The 25,209-nt window shown below is 38.3% G+C and overlaps 3 protein-coding genes across 10 annotated transcripts in view; 1 reads left to right on the forward strand and 2 right to left on the reverse strand.

Annotated features, from left to right (window-relative positions):
* Window positions 1–1,374, reverse strand: part of LOC137130048 (sodium-dependent neutral amino acid transporter B(0)AT3-like) — a 5,623-nt gene extending 4,249 nt beyond the window's left edge. Inside the window, exon 1 of one of the 2 annotated variants that reach the window (XM_067509650.1) lies at window positions 1,111–1,374. In XM_067509650.1, the coding sequence (XP_067365751.1) occupies window positions 1,111–1,267 (157 nt within the window). In that variant the 5' untranslated portion in view covers window positions 1,268–1,374. The remainder of the gene's footprint in view (window positions 1–1,110) is intronic. The other variant, XM_067509649.1, reaches the window with a different exon arrangement.
* A 133-nt stretch (window positions 1,375–1,507) lies between these two features.
* On the reverse strand, window positions 1,508–9,475 carry slc6a19b (solute carrier family 6 member 19b). Of its 2 annotated transcripts, none has more exons than XM_067509658.1 (12): window positions 9,258–9,475; window positions 4,764–4,904; window positions 4,546–4,683; window positions 4,281–4,462; window positions 4,082–4,192; window positions 3,728–3,840; window positions 3,522–3,650; window positions 3,281–3,437; window positions 2,963–3,167; window positions 2,724–2,883; window positions 2,257–2,419; window positions 1,508–2,136 (listed from the first exon to the last, which is right to left on the reverse strand). In XM_067509658.1, the coding sequence occupies exons 2-12, from the start codon at window positions 4,894–4,896 to the stop codon at window positions 1,933–1,935; spliced, it is 1,695 nt and encodes a 564-aa protein (XP_067365759.1). In that variant the 5' UTR covers window positions 4,897–4,904; window positions 9,258–9,475; the 3' UTR covers window positions 1,508–1,932. The 2 variants fall into 2 exon arrangements, with proteins under 2 accessions (XP_067365759.1, XP_067365760.1); XM_067509659.1 differs by lacking the exon at window positions 9,258–9,475 and adding an exon at window positions 5,572–5,922.
* A 334-nt stretch (window positions 9,476–9,809) lies between these two features.
* fhod3b (formin homology 2 domain containing 3b) overlaps window positions 9,810–25,209 on the forward strand; it is a 77,742-nt gene continuing 62,342 nt past the window's right edge. For all 6 annotated transcript variants that reach the window (XM_067509651.1, XM_067509652.1, XM_067509653.1 and 3 more), the window contains exons 1-3: window positions 9,810–9,974; window positions 16,372–16,478; window positions 22,677–22,741. In XM_067509651.1, coding sequence (XP_067365752.1) covers window positions 9,810–9,974; window positions 16,372–16,478; window positions 22,677–22,741 — 337 coding nt within the window. The remainder of the gene's footprint in view (window positions 9,975–16,371; window positions 16,479–22,676; window positions 22,742–25,209) is intronic.

A 25,209-nucleotide genomic window follows, 5' to 3' on the forward strand; every position in this document is an offset into this window, starting at 1 on the left:
TTAATTCCCGTGGTAAGACATGTTTCTAGCTTAACTTTAACTGGAAAATAAACATGCCTGTTAATTGAATTTCCATCAATATGCACTTAATAATGTATAAAGACTAATTAAAAGTATGTTTTTCTTTTTTTTAATGTTTGAAGCCAATCACCTTCAAAAAAGTCGAAATCACAAACTTAAACATTTGTAAAGGTATTCAGACCCTTAGTTTAGTAGTTTGTAAAAAACATTTTAGCAGCGGTCATAGCACTGAGTACTGTATATGTCTCACAGACTTTCACACCCATATCAGTTCAGTTTATTCCATTCTGCCTTACAGTGTCTTGGCTGTTTTCTTTTGGTCATAATGCTGAAATGTGACCTTTGTCCTCCATGACACTATTAAAACCACCAGTGTTAATATTGAATGGATGATCGGTGTAGTTTAAAAAGAAAACCTGTCCAAGGCAACTTAATGTTCCACAGCTGCACCTCCAGTCATGCACATCTGTAAAATAAATGAGATGCACCTGACCACAATTTGCAGTACCATTGCAAAGGGTATATATTCTTTTGTAAATGTAAAGTCAGTTTAGTTTTTGATTGAAACTTTTACATTATTAAATGTAGACTGAAGGTCAAAAATGTCAGTTTTATCTACTAACAAATTCATAACACAGAAAAGTGAAGCTAAGACACCATATGCGGATATAATCTATAAATCTGACTAGATTTTGGCTCCTAAGTAGTTGATTGAGGTGCACAGTGAGAAACAATTAAAAGTAAATTATATTTTTAAATAAAATTCTAAGTTCATCAAATGTGTGTATATTTTTTTAATTATTAGTCATTAGCATAAAATGTCCAATGTGTATTTGGGAAAATATGTTTTTAACAGCATGAAACTCAGGATATAATTTCTCACTCATCCCACCTATGATAAATTTAAGACTAAAGAGAAAATTGGATTTAAGAAAACAACAACAACACTATGTTTAGTTTAGGTTCCAGAATTGTTTCTGGTTGTTTTGTAAAGTGGAAGATTGAATGTAAATTTTTTTTTCCAATCCAAAATTGAGCCGTTTTATATATAAATTTCAGCTTTAAAAACATACCATCCAGTGGTCTTACCTCCGCCATAGATTTGACACAAATATGGAAATCTCCACACATTACCAAGTCCAACAGCAAAACCTATGCAGGTTAGCAAATATTGAATTTTATTGTCCCATTCTGGTCTTTCTTTGATCCTATGTTGCTCAACAATTCCAGCGTCTTCGTCCATCATTTCTTTATCCCTTGTCTTTTTGGAATAATATGTTTGGCTGACTTGGGAACCTGGTGACTTCTTAATAGCAGGAGACTGGGAGTGACTTTAGCTGCCTGTTGTTTTCCTTGTGAGCTCTGAAGCTGTGGGAACAATGTGTCTTGTTGGTTTAGTGGTCTTGTGTAAAGTGGCATGATATGATGTTGATAACAAAGGCACCATAAATAAAGAAGCCAGGGAGCAAAACTGTGATAGTACACGTGTTTTTCATTTGTTACATGATACAGTTTACATTTCTGTTCTTTGCACACAGTCTGAGTTAGTCAACAGTACAACACTTACCCTAGAAAAAAAAGTGTAGTGTGTATGATAATTTTCAGTAAAACCATTTTTAATAGCAAATTTCTATTTTGTAATATCCATATTACAGGCATATTGCGCATACTAAAACAAAGTATTAAATTTAATACTAGAAACCTGATTTCATTAATATTTAATTCCCCTCTCAAATGCACCACATAGTAACACATGACAATAGTGACCCCAGCTGGACAGACAGGTGTAGTTTTATTTTACGGCTTCATCTAGCAGAGACTTTTGTTTCAGAAACACTATGACTCATATTTTAGAATTCCATCATTATTGAAAGCCTCTTGATTAGGAATGGAACGTTTTACCAAAAACTGTTAGGCTGAGGATTTTCTGAGCTCGTTGCTCATTTGAATTTGGTCAGAAATATTGTAAAGATGTAACTTTGAAATCATCTTTGTTTTCATACATTTCCAGATAGCAATGACAGGTACAGCCATACTGGGTATTCCTGCCAACAAGAAAATGATCAGATAGATCCATTCTGGAAAAGGCTTTTCCTGGAGTGTAGGGAACTTATCCTGCAAAGACACACAAAAAAATTTTATGGTACATGACAGTATGTTTAAAAATGTCAATATCCATAAATCTAGGGAGCTCATCTAGAAATAAAATTATTGATTGTAAATATCAATGTTTACCGATTTAGGATCCCATGTTTTGTAAAGAAGCTTCTCAGAAACTTTAGTGATGAGGTAAAAGATCAAGATGAAAAACATAATGAGTGGGCTGACAACTCTCCATGATATCTGCCAGAACAAGTTGGGTTTGTGTCCAATCATGAACTTTATATCATCATTGAACCTAGGAGGAAGGACACACACTCAACATACTGTAGCCAAAATAGCAGCAAACAAGCTTCCTGTAATAAACAGTGCTGTACAGCGTTCACATTTTGGATGTTAGAAAAGTTAGAAATTATATTAGAAAAAGGTCCATTTGGTTCTAATAAAAGTACAGTATGCTTTTGGTATGTATGGATATTATCCTGTCACCATGCAGTTTAAACCTTTCTATTTTTTAAAAAGAGAGCGGGTACCAACTGGAAGTAGAATATAAAAGACATAGAGTCCCTAGAAATTATTATTATTATGTATTTGAGTATCACCTGTCTATCCCATATAAGTATACCACTGAGAACGTCTCACAAAATGCAACAATTAGCAGAGGGATGGATCCTCCATAAGTGTCAAAGAGTGAGAGCCAATAGTTTCCTGAGCCTTGGGCAAATATCAAACCCACCAGACAGCAGAAGATGCACGTTACACCTGAAGGAGAGAAAAGTATTCATGAAAATACTAGAAATCATTTTCTTATAAGAAAATGAGAGGATAGATGGTGAGTTACCAGTAATAGCTTCTTTTGGCCATGTCTTAGGGAAAACATTGAGGTCTTGCAGTGGTACTAGAACTCCCTCAATGTTACCAAACATTGAAGATAGGCCAAGACAAAAGAGCATGATGAAGAAAAGAACAGCCCACAGTGGAGAAACGGGCATCTTGGTGATTGCCTCCGTGAAGACAATGAAGGCCAAACCGGTTCCTTCAACTCCCTGGCCACAAATATATTTTATTATATGCATAATTTAAACACATGTTTATGTTTCCGTTAAAATGGAACCTGCTGGGACATAAAAATTCTTCCTCAGAGCTTGTGAAATCTTACCTCACTGAGAAACATATTTAAGTCACAGGTTTTCAGATCCAGCTTTTGAATAACATCAGGGTAAGTTGCATTAAGATACTGAACAACCTCCCTGTAGTTGCCATTAGTAACATTGCCCTCAGCAAGATGAAACTCATTTAGTAAGCTTAAGATGTTCCTGAAAACAAAAGGCATTTCATCAATTTTTTCCACAGTAGAGGTATTGCTGAATAGCTGCTAAGATGCAAAACACATACTGTACCCAGAAAGACAGTTGTCATATCTCTGTGTTGCTCTGAAGCCGATAATTGTGTAAATGACTGTTGCAGCATAGACTGAGGTAACGCCATTGATGAGAGAGATGATCACTGCATCCTGTTCACAGTTGTTACTAAAGGGAAAAAAGTTATTTACAGTATAGAATGTATCCATCTAACTTTCAACTACGCAGGCAGATGACAAACTTACTGCACTGAGTTGTAGCTGGAGAAGGAAATAAGACCACCAAAACCCAGAGAGAAAGAATAGAAAACCTGAGCACCAGCATCGAGCCACGTTGCTGGTTTTGCCAACTCTGTTAACTGGAAGAATTAGTACAGCTGACAATTACTGTATTGATTAAATGTTTAGAAATGTGGTACTGTAAAGGATAGATGAGGTCCAAACAATTGAAATACTAGTCAAATTTTACAAAAAAATGTATAAAATATTATTTCTCTGATTGTCTAAGAATTTAAAAGAATTGAATAAGCGGGTTATAAACATACTTGCTATCTGCAGCAAGACAAAAGTGGTTACAACATTTTTTAAATTGCAACTTACATCGGGCGTAAAGAGAAACTTTATTCCATTCAAAGATCCCTTCAGGGTCAGACCTCTAATCAGAAATATTGTCAACACCACATAGGGGAGAGTTGAAGTCACATACACAGCCTCAGGAAAATAAAACATTAATACAATTAGTTTTTAGCTGAAATAAAATGCAATGCAATATCTTACCATAGAAAGCAATGTTCTATACCTTTCCAGTGGTCTCAATACCACGAATGATGCAGATATAGAGCACAGACCAAGCACAAACATGACATAACAATATCCACCATTGCAGCCCATCATCCTCTTCAATTGTTGGAGTTGTGTTCAGGGTTTCCCTGTACCAGAAATAATCGACGGGGGAGCTCCTCTCACACTCTAAGGTGAATCCTGACAGAATTTAGCAGTGTGTCATTAAACAAAATCTGTTTTCCATTTTTAACAGTACAGTATGTTTTTAGTTGTAGTAGTACCTGTTGAGTTGGCATTCATGGGACACTGGCTCCATGGCAGAGGATCTTGAAAGGAGTTGAAGAAGTACCACAGAATCCAGGCAATGATGGTGTTGTAGTAGAGACTGACCATCAGAGATACACACATGGATGCGATTCCTGTCATGAATGTTTCAAACGAGGTTTAATGCAAATTAACTCTAGATGTAACTAACACTGCCAAATTATGTTTTTCTTACCAATGCCAGTCAAATAAGGGTGAACTGTAACCCATACTCCCAAGCTGCCTCTTCTTAAACGCTGACCAATGGCAAATTCAAGATGAAGAAGCGGGATTCCTTCAAGAGCCAGCAAGATGAGAAATGGTATCATAAATGCACCTAAAAAAATACAAAGGAAGAACCTGTTAATGGCCTCACAGTCATAAAATTGTTTTTCAATTTTCTTTGTATTTTGAATTTAACCTGAACTGATTTTGAAGTGTAGGAAAAAAAATCCAGGAGCTAAATAACACCCAAGGGGCATAAAAGACAAAAGACTGAACAGAGAACATCTTGATGTTAATCATTCAAGATGCATGTGCAGCATTTTTAAGAGGATTTTCTGCAAGTCAAAGGGTATAAAAAATCTTATCTGAGCAGATTAGTTTCAAACCATCATTTTGGTGAGTCTACAGTTTGGCATCTGTTTTCAGTTACTTGTTATATCAATTATTTAAAAGATTTTACTTTTTATAGACCATTCTTCAGTGTTTTGGGATGTTGGTGAATAACTTCACACAAAAACAATGTAATAACTACAGTATATATTCTAAAAAGTAAAGTAAATAATATTTAAATTTCTTTCTTTTTACAAACAGGCTAACCCAGAAGCATTAGCAGTACACACATACACTACTTGAGAGTATACATCATGTTCTTGTAATCTCCAACAGTAGTAGGTCTGGATTAAATATATTTAAGTTACTGTACTTAAACTACTTTTAATGAAATGATAAAACTAGTCAAGTAAGGAATAGCTGAATTATACCATGAAAACAAAACTTGCCTCCTCCATGATTCTGACACAGATACGGAAAACGCCAGACATTTCCTAGCCCCACACAAAACCCCACACAGGTCAGCATGTACTGGGCCTTGTTGTCCCATTTTTGCCTGTCTTCCTCTTCCTCCTCCAATTTGTCCAGCTGCTGATGGGACAATATCCTGTCCTCCAGGCCTGGATTAGGGAATTGTAGCTTCATTTTCTTTTACTGTAGCGTTATGCTATTGGGTTGCATTGTACACTTTGAGATATACTGGACCTCTGTAATTGATTGACTAGCTGTCATCTCATGTAAGATGAGCCGAAACACACGTGATAGTTAACTAATGTCAGATCTGATGGTAAAGGTTCATTGCACAGAAGTCACTGTTCTTGTTAGGTTTACTGAATAGACATTTTAATAACATGATCCATAATAACACTTAAGCCAAAGTATGTGTATTTTTTGTATAATGTTTTAGTAGAGATGTTGCATACTTTTTGTAGAGTGGTGCTGTCAAAAAAATTCAAATAAAAATAACAGCATTGGCAGTATCACACAGATTTTCCATTCTAAAGGTTTTTTCAGCGAGGCTCGCCCTTCTAACCAATGAGAGAAGATCAAAGCCCATGCATTACACATGCCAACGTGAAGGAATATATCGTGCCATTCTATGACACAGCGCCGGCAGCTGAGGCTCTGGGCGCACTGATTTTGAGTTTCATGCTACAGCTGGACAGATTCAAATTGTAACTGTAAGGGGGTGGGTCACAAAGGGCTCTAAAACCTACACTAAGAATTTACAATATTTAGCCTAACTCTTCATGTATTTAAAACCTGTTATTTTATGAGCTCAAAATGTTTTACAACACTAGCTATGCAGATAATCTGAGTAAAGTTTAAGAGATCCATCTCTGATATGTCTGTTGTGTCAACCTTTACAACTTCTAAGCCTAGCTCATGTCTAAAGGGGTAATGCATGTTAATGTTTTAAGAAAAAACCCATTAAGTTACATAGTAACATAGCTGTGATGATATATTAATAAACAATTAGTTTTTTTGATCAAATATTAACTATACAAATCCCTCACTGGAAGCTTTAAAGACTGTAAAACACATAAAGGCATTTCCAGGGTTTACCTCAGGAAAAAAACAAAACAACTCCCCCCCCAAAAAAACACCTCACTCTTGGCCTTGGTGGAATTTGCTAATTTCTCATGGAGAATGGCAAAGTTATACAAATAAATAAACCCCAAAATATTATTAAACACTTAATAATTCAAGTTGTGATTTGTCATGCTTTAATTGATTATGCTCCACAGAATGCAGTTATTGTTATTGACAGATAAAGTACAGTATTTTAAAATGTCTTCATAGCTTTTCCAACTACTTCATGATGTGTTCAAGATATGGGCAGCATGGTGGAAGAGTGGTTAGCACTGTTGTCTCACACAAGAAGGACAGGACCTTTCTGTGTGGACTTTACATGTTCTCCCTGTGTTTGAGTAGGTTTCCTCCGGGTGCTCCGGCTTCCCCCACCACTAAAAACGTGTGTGTTAGGGATCAGGTCAGGTTGCCACATAGTGGTGACGCACCCTCCATCTGACCATCTGATGCAATTTCGTGTTACGTATAATGACAAATCAAGCACTTTACCTCTAAATTGACTGTATATATTTATAATTCAGAGGGAAATATTTAACTTTTTTCTTAACTACATTTCTTTGACAATGTTAGATATAGGAATGAAGTAATAAATCATGATCTAAAATTATGGATTAATAAAACTGTCAAAAGTAGTTACTCCACTTTTACTAACTACTATATTTGTTCTACACAAAGTCACTATTTGAGTTCAGTTTTTGTATAGAAATATTTACAATTCGTTTGATTTTTTAAATCACATTCTCAGAAATACAGTTTTTGAATTCTTTGTGTCCTGTGATCTGTAAATTAAACTTAACAAGGCCTATGTTTTGAACAAAACTGTTGCAATAAGAATTTTTCCAATCGTTCCTACAGTATGCACTTACTGTAAAAATATCCTGGCCTGTCTTGCAATTGCATCTCATGAAAGGGAAACACTGTTGCCTTGTACCTCACTTGTAAGTTGCTTTGTATAAAAGAGTCTGCCAAATGCCTAAATGTAAATGTAGATGTAGATTTATGCATAAATCATATTTATGAGGAAAACAAATGAAAACTCAGGAATACACTTTGATGGTATCAACAACATGAATTTGTTTTGTTGAGTACTTGCATTTGTTGTCTACTTAAACATACAACCCAAATTCCAAAAAAGTTGGAATCGAATGCAAGGATTTACAAATCTCATTAACCCATATTTTATTCACCATAGACCATACACAACATGGCTCAGTTGGTAGAATGGCTTCCTGCTGACCACAGGTTGGAAGGTTCACGCCCCCCCTCTTCCCGACCACATGTTAAAGTGTCTGTGCGAAAGGCTAAAAAAATAAATACATTTTAAAAAAGAACAAAAATCTTAAAACTGAGAACTTTTAACATTTCATAAAAAATATTAGCTCATTTTGAATTTGATGGATTTTTATTGGTGAAAGGTCTGTACTGCAGGCAGGCCAGTTCAACACCCATACTCTTCTCCTGTGAAGCCATGCTGTTGTGATGTATCCAGGATGTGGTTTAGCATTTCTGAAACATGTAAAGTCTTCCCTGAAAGAGACATTGTCTGGATGAGAGCATATGTTGGTCTAAAACCGCTATGTACTTTTCAGCGTTGATGGTGCCTTTCCAGATGTGCAAGCTGCCCACACCATACTATCAGAGATGCAGGCTTTCAGTCTCTCTGCAGATAACAGGCTGTATGGTCCCTCTCCCCTTTAGTCACCAGAACATAGAGTCCATGGTTTCTAAAAGAATTTCATTTTTCTAATTTATCTGACCAAAGAACAGTTTTCCATTTTGCCTCATTTAAATGAGATTTGGCCCAGAGAACATCTCGGTGTTTCTGGATGTTCACATATGGCTTCTTTAATGGATCATACAGCTTTAACTTACATTTGTGGATTGCACGGCAAACAGTGTTCACAGACAGTGATTTCTGGAAGTGTTCCTGAGCCCATGCAGTGATGTCCACTAGAGAAGTCTGTTTTAAATGCAGTGATGTCTGAGGGCCTAAAGATCATATGCATCCAGTTTTGACCTTCGGCCTTGTCCCTTGTTGTCAGATTCCTCCTGATTGAATCTTTTGATGATATTATATACTGTAGGTGGTTTTCAACAAATATTAGATGCAGTTTGTAGCAGATTGGCGAACCTCTCCCCATCTTTACATTACAGAGGCTCTGCCTCTCTAAAATGTTCCTTTTATACCCAGTGATGTTACTGATCCATTGGCAATTAACCTAATTAGTTCTCAAATGCTCCTCCATTTTTTTTTTGACCTGCAGCAATTACTTTTCCTGCCTTTTGTTGCTCCCATTACAACTTTTTAGAGATGTGTTACTGACATCAAATTCAAAATGAGCTAATATTTTCCATAGTGTCTCAGTTTCAACATCTGATGTTTTCTTTTGTTCTACTGTGAATAAAATATAGGTTGATGAGATTTGCAACTCATTGCATTCTGTTTTTAGTTTCATTTCCACATCTTCCCAACTTTTTTGGAATTGGGGTTATAATAGGTTATAATAGGTAAGTGCTTTTAAAATAATAATTGTAGTTTTACCTTATTGAGTTCGTGCACTTCTGGCCCCTCTGGCTTGTCAGTCTTTTTACTCTCCGTCAGTTTCGGTGCAAAGGCGTTTACATTTGCCACTGGAGGCCGCCATTGCTGCGGTAACGTGAGCCGTGTCGGTCGGCCGAGGTCTGGCTGCTGTTTCCCCTGGCGGAGTTTGTGCTTGAGGAGGGAGCCGCTTCCCATCGCTCTCACAGACCAAGCGCCAAGTGTAGCCGTCCTGTCCGCAGTCTGCCTCAGCACCTCAACTGCCCGCAATGCCCTTGGAAACCTCCGCTCCGCTCATTTGCACACCGCTCTGACTGTACGTATCTCCCAACCAGGCACCTTGGCTGTCTACTTTTTCACTGTCGTGTGCCCTGTCCTGAGTCATCTGTGCTGCGTGAAGCGAATGGAGAAGGTCCAAGGATAACAGAGGGTGTAGGATTTTGCTACTGCAGCGGACCTGCCGGTAGTTTGTGGCCGGGGGCTGCGCGTCTGTCACAGGCTGTGGCGTCGCATCGACTGTTTTGATCATCTGAACTTGACTTGAATGGATACATCATGGCTACGTTTATATGCAGGGTTCAGTTTTTAGATGACACTGATCCATTTAACAGCACCAATTTCCCCGAGCCCACGAGGCCACCTCTGTACACTTTCAGGGAAGATATCCCTCTGATCAATCAGATTGCTGGAGTCCACCGTCTGCTAAAAGCCCCACAGAAGGTAGGTGGTATACTTCCTAGTCTCTTGATGATGTTTTGTTCCTTCCCCCCCCCACCCCCTTTAAATTAGACTAGTGCAAAGTTAACACCTGCAAACTGCTAAATTAATGATTAGCTTGACTATGTTGCTGGGGTTGCTACCAAACAAACGTAATGAACCATAGACACAGTGTCTCGAAGCAGGCTGCTGATATGTGATGCTGATCAACTTGCATTTAAACTTGACAAGCTTATGACGTTTTGAAATATTTAGTGGCTGGATGAATAGAGTATACACCCACTATTTGGCTGAAGGGCATGTGTAATTATTTATTGTTTAACTTGCTTTACTTACTAAAGTATTCTTCATTATTTAGAATTAAAACTTACAAGAGGTTTTGTGCCAGTTATATTTTGCAAATGAAAATAAACAATGAAACAGACAGAGATGGTATACTCATCAATTTGGTTAGATTTAGTAAAATTGTTGCTTGACTTAAGTTAAAAATGTAACTTTCCTTCAAAAAGCCATTATTGGCATAGCAGAGCACCAATTAGACTAGGTGGGGTCAAATTTACAGTTGGTCAGTTGTTGTGGGACAAGATGGTGATTCCTCACCTGGATGGTCCTAGATATGATTACTTATATTTAGAACCCATAACTCATGACTCCATGTGTATCCATGTACATGTGTCATACCACTTTTTTCAAGATTTTTTTATTGCATTGTTTTTAGATGTTCTGTTTTCACCTTGGTTATTTGCTCAGACTGCAGCAGAATGCTTTTCACTTTGCCACATCACATACTTTATCCCTTACTGCTTGAGTTGGTGAAACAGTACACATTGTACCGGTTGCAAAAGTTGGCCAGCCACTTTTAAGCAACTCTAAAAAACTGAATGTTCCTATTTGGTATGATGCTTTAGACCTTTCTCCTCAAAGAAAGTCACTGACATATAAACCTGAAACCTATTTTCAGTTTTTTCCTTATTTTGTTGTGGCAGGCTAAATCTTTTGAGAAATGGTTGTTTCTGCCTCCTGATTAGACCGTGTGCATCCAAACACACTTTGAAAAGACCTCATTTACAGGCATTCAATTTAAACAAAGCAAACGGGCCATAGTATCTAAGGGTTGAGTCTTTATTGAACATTCATCTGAGTCTGGTTAGGAAGTCGTATAAATACAAAGTTAATTCGGGTCTTTCTTCATTCTGTCACATCAATGGTACTCCATCATCTTTGAGGAGAGCCAGTAAGATAAGTCATGAACCCTCAGGATGCTGTGGATCACCACAAGCCTGGATCTCATTCTGCAGCCCACTCAGCCTGACCAGCAGGATGGAAAGGGAATGCTTTCCATTTTTTGAGAGAGGAGAGGGAAATGGGCAGAATTAAAAACACAAACAAAGAGCCGATGTACTTTGCACAGTCAACTGGTCTCAGTTTAGCAGTAGGCCAGCTTGACCGCAAACTAGACAAAGAGGGAGCAACACTGGTAGGCTCTGCGGTGCTTGGTAAGTGAGAATTGGTCACATGGGTTTTAGTGGTTGGCAGCAAGTTGAGGGTGAAGGCCTTTTACTATTCATTATAACGCAACAGGTGGATGACAAGACTACATCACCACATCTGAGCAAAACCTCCCTAACACTCCCCTCAAAAATTTAAACAAGTGGCTGTGGCGTGACCCTGTGAAAGCCATGACAGAAGACCTGTTGTCTCTGAGCTTTTTCCCTATGCTGCTGATCAATCTGGTATAAATAGCACAGTGCTAACACGTGGTGCTAAAGTAGTCAAAACAGCGAGCATATGCAGTCTCTGGGCTGTTCCTGTAGGCTTCCTTCTGCAGTCTCAGAAGTGGAGTGTGCATGTATGTGTTTGTGTGTGTGTTAGGTTGCATTTTAGATGAATTGCCATCTTGACTATTCCACTGTAACGTGTCAATAACCAGTTAGAAGTGAACTGAGAGTTGGAAACATCAAATGCCAATATACATGGTAGCAACACGGCATCACACCATACATGCTTTTTCAGAGCTGGTGACCTGCCGTGGTGTTTTACCCTTTTGCAACAGCAGTGCTGCTTATAAAGAAATTGTAATTCTGCTTTGCATTAGACAATTTTTTGCTAAAAATACCAACATATATCCATACCAGAAGAAGCTTTTCTGTTGCTTTCGTAGGAGAAAACAATGGGCGGTCTCAGTCTATGTTAGCTTTTACATTATGTCATACATAGTGCCTTAGCCTTCATGATCCCTCCTTTCAGATGATGTAATGCACATGCTCCTTAGTATTTGTTTGTACTCTTTCAAATCTGCAATTAATGTCAACACAAATCAATAGATCAATAGTCCCTCATATGCTCTGCTCCATTTCAGTCGTTTGCTGTTTGTGGCTGGGTGGCCTTGAAGCCCACATTTGTCTACGAAGCAGGACTCAGTGGAGGAAAAATGTGGCTACATTTTGGAAAATGAACTCTCACTTTACCAATTTCAATTTTTGGGCCAGTTCTTTTCCTGCATTTTTTAAAAGAAATTACAGAGTCCCATAATAAGGAGTTATGTTAAATGCTGTAAAATACAGGTTCATCCTTCATGCCTGTCTGAACTCTTGAATTCTTTTACACATTGTTATGCAGAGTTGAGGTTTTGCACTTTAGAAGGTTGTCTCAGCAGAGGGCTCCTTTCTGAAGAATGCAGCATCCATTGACAGACTCGTCCTCCGCATGCTTGACAGGAGTTTAAGATTACTTTTGTGGTTTCTCTTCAATGCATCAAGTGTAATTTGTTGTTTCCAATGAGTTGCCCTGTGGGCAAAGACCACAAATGCCATCCTTACCTTTTGTAAAGCTATAAGCTTTTAAAGCAGCTTACTGTAATTCCTCTTGTTTGATTCAGACTCTCCTGCAGTTTATAGGCAAAAATGGGTAACCTGTAAAACAAGATCAACATTTGCAACAAACTATCTACAAGAGAGTGATATTATAAGTATAAGATTAAAACCGTATATGATATCTCATTTCAAATGTTCTTCCCCTTTTGAATACAAAGACAGTTGGAGTGCGATAGCAGTTTTAAATTAGAAATTGCATGGTGTTTATTTTTAGTCCTTCTGCCTTAACTGCCTGCCTGGTCAGTGGACCACAGTATGGTGGTTGAAGGGAGAGGCCAGACCTCAGTGTGTGAGCAGAGGACTTGTGGTTACTTCTCTGGACTTGGCCATCACAGGGCCACCGTGGGTTCAAGTCCTGGGCGGAGGACAGCCAAGGAAGCCTCTGTTACTGATTATCTGTCAGAATTGTTCCCGGATTAAGGGCCATTTATGTGTATCAGTCCGGCTTGATTACACATGGCAATGACCTGTAATCAGTAATCCAGGTTCATTATATAATGAGAACTTGAAGTGACAGAAAGTAGATGGATCTACAGGTGGGGATTAAATAATGGCAAACTTGGCAGATAATTCACTTTGACTTTTCTGCTGTTTTCCCCTTTGGCCTGTGAGTCAAAACCTTGTGTGGGGAAAGGCATTTTCTTGGTTCCACAGTTAGCTAATTACTGGTTACAGCTGCAAATTCAGCACAGTGTTTTGTCTATTTCAGGTTGTCATAGAGTGCAAAGCTTAAGGAAAACAAACACTTTTTTGCCGTTTTTAATGAATACACAAACTTTAAATATATTTTATGTATTATTTAAAGGACTGTAAAATGTGAAAAGAGTAAGGATGGATTGAGTTACAACCCCAATTCAAAAGAAGTTGGGAGGATGTGCAAAATTGAAAAAAAAAAAAACAGAATCCAATGGTTTGCAAATCTCATCAACCCATATTTTATTTACAATAGAACATATGAGATGTTGAAACTGAGATACTGGAGATTTTTTATTAATTTCAGAAAAATCTTCCTCAATTGTGAAGATCCCACCCTCTACAGTATCTAATATCATCAAAATGTTCAGAAAATCAGGAGGAATCTCTGTGCACAAGGAAAAAGGCCAAAGGTCAAAACTGAATGCGTGTAATCTTTAGGCCCTCTAGTGACAGTGTATTAAAAACAGGCATGATTCTCTACCGGACATCACTGCAGGAGCTCAGGAACTCTTCCAGAAATCTGTGAACTTTTTCACACTTATTCTTTTTCAGGGAAGGCCTTGCATATTTCAGCAAGACAATGCTAAACCACATACTGCATCCACTACAACAGCATGGCTTCACAGGAGAAGGGTCTGGGTGCTGAACTGGCCTGCCTGCAGTCCAGGCCTTTCACCAATAGAAAACATTTGGTGCATTATAAAACACAAAATCAGATAACAAAGGCCCAGGACTGTTGAGCAGCTAGAATCCTGCATCAGACAACAATGGGAAAACATTCCTCTCCTAAAACTCCAGCAACTGGTCTCCTCACTTCCCTGATGTTTACAGAAGGTTGTTAAAAAGAACATCAACCTGTTCCAGCTTTTTTGAGATTTGCTGCCATCCAATTTATCTGCCATTAAATATGTTCCATGAAATGGTAAAAGGTCTCAATTTCAACATCTGATATGTTGATTATTTTCTATTGTGAATAAGATATGGGTTGATGAGATTTGCAAATCATCGCATTATGTTTTTATTTAAGTTTTACACATCTTCCCAACTTTTTTGATTTGGGGTTGTATAAGCATGAATCTATGTTTATAAATGTCATGCTTTCACAACATTTTGACCATTTAATGAATGCTTTGATACTTGCAAAATATCTTACCTTCTTCTGATGATTGTATGTTGGGAAGCATTGAAAACACATTTGAGATAAAATAGAGAATGGTGACTGTAAATCTTAAGAGTTAATTTGACACGACATTACTAGCCAGGTTAATTTCATGACTGCTAATACTGATTTAACACCAAAGACATCACCTATTGAAAACAGGTCAATAGGAAGCAAGTGAAAAATACTTTCAGTATTAAACAAATTCATGAATGTCTAGGTAACCACTCTTGACTTAAAGGGATATATATTTTTTGATATGGTAATTCCTTGTGGGACAGTTGGCGTATAAAGTTTGCCTTGGATCAAGTTATATAGTGTCCAGCCACTATCCATTATACAGTTTATGATTTAGTTTGTCTTCTTTTTCATGCTACATGTCATATTACTGTCACACCCATTATTTTCAAAACCATTTAAGTCCATCGGCATAAAAACAGTGGATCCAACTTGGGCCCTTTCGCTGGATTTCCTGTCAGTCCAAAATATGACCTGTAATCTGGAGAAGTACTTGTTTCCCTTTTTCTGGGTTTTTCTATGTACAGGATTGCATTGATTGTCTGTGATATATATTGTGTATAGTTTTTTTTCCTATCTTCCTCTCTACTTCACTGTAAGAACAACAGTTTGAATTGGTTTGTTTCAGTTCTCAAAAATGACACTGTCGCGAACAGAACAGATCAAAGCTGTGGTATCCATGGTATCTTTTTCTGCCTTTTTCCTTCACGTTCAGTTATTGTCATGTGGGATAAAATTTACCTAGCAATAACCACACTAACATTGGAAAAAGGTTTTGCATGTATGGTTCAATGTGTATGCAATTGATTCTTATAGCTTTTTTGTAATTTATACATATGTAATTTATTTATATTGCAGTTCACAGTGCAGAGTGAAGTAAAATTTACTGAGTTAAGTATATGAATATAAATAGGCAATATCTCTTATGTAGAGGTCCACTAGACAGGAGAATAAACACACTCCTTCATCTCCTGGACCACAAGCTGATGACAAACCAATCACCACCAGGCAAATCATACCTCCTCTGCAAAATCATTTTGTGTGATAGGTTACCAGACATAGAGAGCAGAGAGATAAGAGGCACCAGACTGCTAAGTTTCTCTAAATCTACATGACGTCTCTCCAACCTTGCACAGTTTGTCATTGGACAGTGGTGACAGGAGCTGATAAAATACCTTTCTGTGGTCGTCTGTGGCCAAACTATAAAAAGAAACACATTTTAATTAATAGCACTTGCTTTGCATTTAGTTGTCTGGGGCGGCTGAAGCTCAGTTGATGAAGGCAGTTGTCTATGGACTATAGGGTCAGTGGTTCGATCTCCAGTCCCGCCTATATGTTGAAGTGTCCCTGGGCAAGACACTGAACCCCCAACAGTCCTATCCCCAACTGTGCAGTGCCGGTCCAAGCCCATGAGAAATTGGGGAGGGTTGCGTTAGGAAGGCCCAAATCAACATGCGGACATGTGGCAACCCTGAACACATGGGATAAGCCGAAAAGACAAAAACAAACAAAAGAAACTTTGAGGACCCCTTCTTCAAATAGCTATAATAATCTTGTTACATGTTGGTAGATCTACTTTTTACATGTAAAGGGTCAATGACATGATCTTAAAGCACTGGACATATCAGTGTGTAATTGTCTTCTCTCCATTTAGGTTGATGACTGTGCCCTTCAGCTGGCCCATAATGGAAGCTACCTGGACTTGGAGTCTACGCTTGCAGAGCAGAGAGATGAACTGGAGGGATTTCAGGAGGAAGGAGGGTAATATAACAGTGACCTTTGTCTTTTTCTTAGCTTTCAGTGTCCCCAGACTTCAGAAGCAATCAATTGCATGCACACAACAAAGTGAAATGAATAACATTTTCCATTATTGCATAAAATGTTAGAAATTGAAATAAATTTGGATACCTCTATGAAAAGTCAGACATTCCTCGCACTTCAAAACTGCAGCTGTGACTAGTGCTTCATATTGAAGACACATAAGGGACTGTTGCTGCCTTACAGGTGGATAATGTACGTTACTTGCCAGAGTTTGATTGTCCAGGAGTAGATTGTTCAGGGTGATGTGGTCAAAGAAGTTGTAAAAATTTATTTTTTAAAAGTAAGTGATTTCAAAAGTTTTCGATTATAACAATCTGGCTTTTAAAAATACCCCGAATACTTCTCTGTTTTAACAGTCAGACATAATCAGTACAATGTGATTACTGTTTTTTGAGAGAGAGAGGAGAGAGAAACATAGGATATCAGGCCAGATAAAGGAGAAAGCATACAGTATTTGAAACCTTGGTCATGATTATACATACTAATACTGTACTTTTTGTATTCCTATGGCCAATTTTGTTGTATTATACTGATTTGAATCATAATGATACCAATTTTATTCCAAGGAGAATTAGTAAAATAATCCCTTTTGGGGCCTCACCTGATTGGACTCTCCTGCCCAAAAGCTTCTCTCAGGAGATGGTTGTGTCTTTTAAAAAGCTAGCCTATCTTCACTAGTTTCTCTTTGAATCACTGTGTCAACAAATGTCTCAACAGTCTCAGTAACCAAGAATACTGTAAATTTGTTGACAAGTGAACAGAAGCTGTGTTTTATTGCATTTGTTTTTTAAGATATGTCTTCACCTGTGTGATGTTGTTTTGTCATATGAAGACAGGATTTGATAGGTATGAACCTAGTCTGTGGCATTAGCATCTCTTTAGTACCAGACTAAATGTTGTCTATTTGTATCCTTTAAAGTACCGGCATCAGTGATGTTATCTAAACTACTTGTGAGGTGTGGATCTCTGTCATGAGCAATCTCCCTCATCTGTATTGACAGTTACCTCAGTGCTCTCGTACAAAGTGGCCCAACTACAGTTTTACATGTCTCTCAGCTTATAATTTAGTGCTATTGTTTTATATGTGATTAAATGAGGCTTTGTCTTAACCGAACTCCTAGGCCTGAAAAAAACAGGATAAAGGTTTAAAATGCAATTAATTTCAATTCAGTTTCAAGCACTTTATTTGTCCTGATACTTTATTGACTCCATATGTTTTTCATGTACACGGAGCATGTTGATATATTGTTCATGTGCTGCCCTTTTTAGATCATCACAAACCAAAGGTTGGCATTAAAGTTCCTGGTCGACTTGACCACAAACATGTATGAATTTATTTGTCTAACTTGGAATTCATAAGCTGCTCTCTGGCGTGGTGTTTCCATTGGATGCTGTGAGTGCTGTCTTTTCCCAGTTCCATCTGAAATTGTTGGGAGCTTATGGGAGGCTATTGCGAGCTGTGAGGTTAAAGTGGTCCACTTCTCTCATTGAAGAGTGAGCCTGCCAAAGCGTGTGTAATGCCAGCTGGCAAAGGCTGGTATGGATGTGTGTCATTAAACCCACACAGTGTTGTCTGAGGAGGCTGGGGGTGAAGGTGGTTAGCCAATTATTTTGTAAAAAATAGGGCAGTTCTGCTAGCTGACTTTTTATGGTGCCGATGTGCCCAGCATTACATCCCCCACTGCTCAGTGTTGTTGATTTGATTTGATTATTGAGCTAATAAAAGGTCTGATGAGGCATTTCACCTTTACTTGTTCCATTTTATTTCAGTTTTTATGGCATAAATCTGTCAGCAGTCACCAACACTAAAACGTTTAACCTTCAGAAAAGAATTCGTGTACTACCTCTTTTTTCCTGATTTAAAAAAAAAAAAGTGGATTCTAAGTAACAACCCTGCTCTAACTGCAGTTAACAAGCTTTATTTATTTATTTATTTTTGAGAAAGAGAATAGTGCTATATTCATATTCTGCATGAGTTCCCCAGCTCTCATAATTATTAGTCATTGAATCCATCTGTAATTGATATTAATGACAGGTTACATTCCTGCAGCACCTGTGTCATACCTAGTGTCTTTACAATCAGATTAAAGTGTGATCCTCTGACAGAGCACCGCAGAGCCAGGGGATATCCATGTCACAGGAGCTTAGGGCCATAATAACTTCCACACCATGTTATAAAGCAAAGCTATATGAGATCGTGACTCATAGATCCCCTGTCCCATCTCTGATACAGTCTCACCTCAAGTTATACTGACCAAAGAGCCCAGACATGTGCTCAGACATATCTACACAGCTTTAGGTAGTCAGTGTGTCATTCAAGTTTCTAGCTATGATAGATTGGTTGACCCCATGCACACAGTTTCCTGCATTTGTAGCCCTGAGCTGAGATAGACCATGGGGGATGTAGTTAGCATCAGATGGCCTGACATGTTCTTACAGACGTTTATAGCTGTTGAATATTTTTCTGGATTACATGGATTGACGAGCTGGAGCTGGTTTTAGAATTTCAAGGGAACTTGGGTCTCATGTAGTAGGAAGAATGTTGTATTGAATTCATGTGTGGAATTATGTGTTGGGCGTGATGTTGTTTTTGCTCAAATATGTGACATTGATTGTCAGATGATTATTAAAGTAAGCCTTCAAGGGCATATTCCCTGGCTTGTCTTTAGAAGATAACATGAAGTGCTGTTATTGACTGTATAATTGATTCAGCATGTGAAATGTGAGGCTGACACACAGCACACAAGAAGATGCTTCTTAGCATTTCACTGCCCTGCAGCTTTTAATTCACATATAAAATCAAGCAGTTTTGTGCTGAATAAGCCTTTTTTTCTTTTTATTGAGCGTTATTGACATATTAAAGCCAATTGTTCTTCCTCTGTAGACCTCAAGTATTCAGAGTTTCTCATCACATTCAATCATCTCTCTTAGGGCAGCTCCGCTTTCATTATTTTCATTTTTTCGGACCATCTTGGACATTGTATCATAGACACACACAGCACACAAGATTTTTATTTGAGGAGAAAAAGCACATTTGAAAAGAACCAGAGGAATTGTCAAACACACTACAGCTTAGACTTCAAGGGAGGAAATAAAACACCAGTTGTCCCTTCTGTGTTTGCAGAGCAGTTTAACTGTATTATGATCATAACTGAGCTGTGTGTGTGTGCGTGCGTGCATGTATGTATATGTGTGTCTGAATCTGGTCAGTGGTTAGTGAAGCAGCCTTTCAAAGAAAGTTAACCTAGACAGTCTGAGCCTCATTCTTTACGTCTTTACCCCACTTGGTTTACACAGGCACTGGGGGTCCCTCCACATACACACACACTAATGCTGGACTCTCTTGAGCAGGGATGTTAACCAACAATTGCTGAGTCAGTAGACCTCCGTGGGGCCTTCTGGTCTGGCATTAATTGGTCTTTGAGGGGAAGTGCTGGCTTTACTGTATTCCAGATATGTGTGTCCGATTTCTTTGCGTACACATTTTGTGTTGTTTTATAAACAGGTCCATTAAAACTTTCTTAGATAAAGCCAGAGAAAATGGAGCTGGCAGGCATCCACTGGTCCTGTTGCGGTTGTTCTGGGTTTTAGGATTAAGGCAGTGCTTTTTGATGGTGCTGTACAACAGAGCAGTGACAGCAGAATGAAAATCAGTCAGACATTTTATTATTTGCTTTTCTTTTTTTAAAAGTTTTTTGGGGGTGGGATTTCTGCCTTTATTTGACAGTAGACATTCGAGACAGGAAACTAGGGCAGAGAGAGGAGGGTGTGACATGCAACAAACAGTGAGTGTTGCTGTATGGTATGTGTCTTAAACACTCAACTACCAGATGGGTTCCACATTTTGCTTTGTCTCTTCATGTACAGACCAAATAAAAATGTATACAAATATTTTTTCATGAAATTATTTATTAAGCGTATAATTTTGAGCAGTAGCATATCTCAACATGGGGCCAATTTGTTATTTGGCTGGCATTTGTCATAGCTATGGTTACAGAGTTTCTGTAACTTTGGGCTTCACCCTTTGCAGGCCTGGAGCACTGTCTGTGGGAGTACCCAATTCTCATGTTTAATTGGTGGTGGTGGTGGGTGGGGGGTCTAGAAACCTCACTTATATTCTATGCACGGTTGTTTAATTTGATAATGAGCATGTTTGCCTGTGTAGCCTCAGGTCTTGGCTAAGCACAGGGATACTGTTGCAGTGAAGCAGAGAGAAAGCAGACACTCGTGAAAAAATGGCTCTAGTTACCCATTTGCCCCAACAACATCACACGGGATTAAATTCATGTTTGCCATCTCATCTCACCAGTGAATTCCCACGTTGACAGATGTTGTGCCTGTGTCGCTTCTCCTTTTTGCTGAATATTATATTTAATAAACAGTAAGCATATACAGACTTCCTATGCCATGTAATCTGTTTGTGTGCATGTCAACACAGTCTCCCCCTGACTGGTCGGGGCAGGAAGGATGTCAATGTGTCTGTGTCTGGATGTGTGGAGCAGCTATGCTACAGTGAGGACCATATAATGCAGTGCAGCAGTTTTCTGTGATCTGCCTTCTGTGCTCACAGAGAAAGAAAAAGCCTATCGGTCCCATCACTGCCCGATTGTCACTAAGAGTGACAGTCTGTTGCTGGCACTGTGCCAGGCTGAACAATCATATTGCCTCTTTACAGGCAACATAAAAGCCCATTTGTCAGAGAGCTGAATTAGAAAGGGGGTGTTGCTCAACTCTACCTGCTGTGCTCTTGTCTACAGTTGTGTCTACTGGGTTTGTTTACATGCTTCTTTAGTTAGTTAAAAGATTAAAGGCGCAATCTGTGATCTAAATCTGATAAAAAAAAAAAAAATTGGAAGATGTTTTCTCTGCCAAATTATTTGGGATGCCTTTGGAATGCGAACACAGGAAGACTGGCTGAAGACACTTGGGTGATATTAGCTTGTTTTTCATCACAAAACTATTAAAAATGCATCAGTGAGAAGAGAGAATTGTGCCTTCATTAACAATATAGTTTACATTGACTGAACCGTGCAAACTAAAGTACAAGTTCCTTAAGGAAATTATTGAGCTTTGAAACCCATTTTTTTAATAGATGTACTTCTTCATCTTTGGTAATGATTGGCTTTAATGTTACACAGACAGGGTAGGGAAATCAGAAAGTAGTGAGAGATGGACTAACAAGCAATATAACAAGTACATCATACTTTATATACTATAGAGACATAACTTTATATATAGAGTGTGGGGTTCTCTCCTTTCTATCACTATAGGCTACACAGCCGTCACAACCACTCTCACAAATCCACTCTCACAATCAATAGAATTGGGGTGCATTGTTGTCATCTTTCTTTTAATTTGCCATTCACACATTGTAAGCAGTTGACAGGATGGTGACAGGGTCTTGGCATATCTCCATTAATACAGGGGGTGGAGTTGACCTCTGAGTTGCTCCCATCCTTCATTTTCACTTTTGGAGACCTCTCCCCTGTTCTGTTCTGTGGCCTATTCTCTGTTGCATTTCAACTACAGACACTGAAGGGTTGAATTTGTTGAAAAAGAATTTAACTTGAAGTGTGTCGTTGCACTTTAGCCATTTATACACAGCTCAGGCGTAACATTATGGCCACCTTTGCAATTAAATGCAATCCAATACCGCAGCTCTGCTATGAATTCTACTTTTACAAGGTTATTATTTCTTAGTTTTTAGGTTGAAACTGTGAAAGGTGATAATTATACTATGTGTTTATTATTGGGGTCAAAGTGGGTAGTGGAGTCGTTTTGGACTGAATTATAAGTAGGGGTGGTTCTAATGTTTCATTCATTTTAAATAGGGTGGCCAAAATATTAGAAGCACCTCTTCTTATAATTCCCTCCAGTATGACTCCACTACACAGGTGGTCATAATACTATACCTGATTGGGGTATTTTCAGCACTTATGTCCTTCTGACTTTCTGATGTCTTAGATTCAGTGATGCAAATTGTTCCTTTGTCTTGATACAACTGTGTGTGTGCACTACCCCTATGCACATACAGTGCACAAACGCATATGCACACACAGACATACAGACCCAAATCACATTTGTCATTATGTCTACATAACATTTCTCTTTCTCTTCATTTGTCCCCTATTTTTACAGGAGAGGCAAGAAACACAGCATTATTCTTCGCACACAGCTATCAGTCAGAGTTCATGCTTGCATTGGTGAGTACTAAACTGTATTATATTTGAGCTGTACTTTTAAAGGTTGTTCATCTCACTTTATGATGGTCAATTTGTCTTCCTCACATCACCACTGAGGTATGAGCTTTAATTACCTCTATTACCAGTGCATTATGTTATGTTGAGGTTCTTGTTGAATGTGCACAGTGGCAGCCTTGGGAATAGCTGAGAACCTTAATTTGAGTGAGTATTAACAGCATTTCAACAAGACTCTGAAAACAGAGCACTGGCATGGAGCAGAGACTGAAAACATTTTATGTTTTTGGAATTACTGTGTTCTGTCACTTTGTTTTATTGGGCCTCCTGGTGTCTTTGAGTAATGTGAGGGAAGTAGCACAAAGAGCTGAATGAAAACATATGCAAACTTGTATGCACGTAGCGTGTGCAGACACATACACACAATGGGCTTATCAGAGGTTGGCTTTTGATTAAACTGGGGTCTAAATGCCTTGGCACAACCTCATGTTTAAGGTTTCGTTTTCCTGCATCTTTCTGGCAAAGATGCAAATGACAAATCATAGTTAATTATTCTGCTACTGTGTTTAGGGTTAAAAATCAACACAAGCCCTTGCACAGTAATTTGCTTAAGACCAATACGGTGAATATTTCAGCTGAGGACAAGGGTTATACACTCCTACTGTAGACAAAATATTACCTTCTTTACAGGCTTCCAGTTAAAAAATAAACTCAAGATCTGCAAAAACAATTAGTCTGTAAAATGTTGGATTTAAAATTTGGTCATTCTTCTGTAATGCAGCGGAAATAAACCAATAGTCTGGACATTTATATTTGAATAAGGTCACTGTGATCGCAGAACTATCACCGATATTCGTCTCTGGTTATTTATTCTATCTACTGATGCATAACATGCAATGGAAAGGTTTGGAAAATGCACTGAATGTTTTACTGAGATTATTGTGTCATGACAGGTCATTAAACTCTTGGTCAGACACAAAGGAAATGAGAAAAATGACTTTTGCTTGAACCTGACAAGGTCTAGTTTGCACATTGAAGAGAGACAGATCGTCTTTGATGCTCTTGATGCTATAATTATGTAATTGATACAATTGGCCTGTCATATATAATTTAGGCAGGTTTTTCAAACATCGCTAAATTCTTGTTATTAATAAAGTTTTTTAGGAGGTGTTCACTGATTTCATAACACAGCAAAGCCAAAAGATATTTTCACTGGCTTGATGTAAGAAGTCACAAGCCAGTTGTACTTGTTGTACTGTAGTTGTACACTACTTTGAACTGGCTTTACCTCATTCTGCACTCCTGCTGGTGCCTGGCTTAGCTTAGTGGAGCCTGGGGAGCAGCAGACAGACTTGCTGTTCCTCTCTAAGTGGATGATGACCCTCTTTCTCTCTAAGTTGACAGCCACCTGTTGCCCTTCTCTAGTCTACCTCAATGATTGCCTGTGTGGCTAGCTGATTTATTTCCTCTGGCCGAGGTGGCCACTGTTACTGTAACTTGTCCAGACATTTGAGCCTAATTTTATCCGACTAAAAGGCTTACCTCGTAACCCCATGAATGTGGAATTACTTGGTGATTTTCCTGCCCCACACTAGAGATAATTTGTTAGTCTTCCAAAAACAAATGGCATGGTTTTCTTTCTTTCTCTGAATTAAAAGATCGGCTATTCAGTTAATAATGACCAAAATGTCTCCAAATAGGAGCCGCCTTGTTGACATAGTTCATCATCTTACTGTAATCACAGTTGTTATACAATGGAAAAATTGTCTCTCTTTGAATAAATTACCTGTGGAGAATTGCCAGAACAACAAGATGCAGATGCACCAAAGAAGTTTTAACAATGTGATTTTCTCAATGTTTGAAAAATCTTTTAGTAATACACCTTTTGTTTAAGCCCACTAAGCTTAAACTAATAGCACTCCCTGTGTGCATAACACTACTAGTTTGTTTATAGTGGATTTGTTTAGTGTCGATTAAAATCCCTCAATCTATTTAGCACACCCATGGTAAGAGATTTTGTTTGCAATCCCCTTATAGATCGGTTACAATCATGTGTGTTATCCTTGTCATTTATCACTGTTTTGTTTTCATGTATTCAAAGTTTTAGTTAAGAAGTACATCTGTTTGGTTGGTTACCTGTGTTTTGGTTTTCTTCATCTAGATAGTACACTTGGTTGAGGCTAGCTTTTAGTTTGTGTGTTTGTTTAGTAGTGTGCAACAGCAAAACTTATTCTAGGCTTCCTGTATGGGTCTGCATGCAAGAAGCCGGAAGTCTATGCAACAAAGTTAATTGAGAAAGGAAAGTGGTCACCCAAAGAGATAATGGGTGATTCATGTTTTATTATGCAGGAGACGATGCTGGCGCTCCTTCTCCCGCACTATATCGGACTCTCCGACACTGCCATCCTTTGGTTCCGCTCATATCTCACAGGAAGAACTAAGTTTGTAGCTCTGGGGGACGCTAAATCCTGGCC

Source organism: Channa argus, chromosome 7, assembly GCF_033026475.1.
Source record: "Channa argus isolate prfri chromosome 7, Channa argus male v1.0, whole genome shotgun sequence".
Taxonomy (NCBI): Eukaryota; Metazoa; Chordata; class Actinopteri; order Anabantiformes; family Channidae; genus Channa; species Channa argus.

Coding starts and splice junctions, on each gene's coding strand:
- slc6a19b (XM_067509659.1), bottom strand. CDS start 5,767: ATGAAGCTACAATTCCCTAATCCAGGCCTGGAGGACAGGATATTGTCC. Junction 3,168..3,280: donor TAAATATGTTTCTCAGTGAG/GTAAGATTTCAC, acceptor ATTTGTGGCCAG/GGAGTTGAAGGAACCGGTTT. Junction 2,137..2,256: donor AAACATGGGATCCTAAATCG/GTAAACATTGAT, acceptor GTGTCTTTGCAG/GATAAGTTCCCTACACTCCA.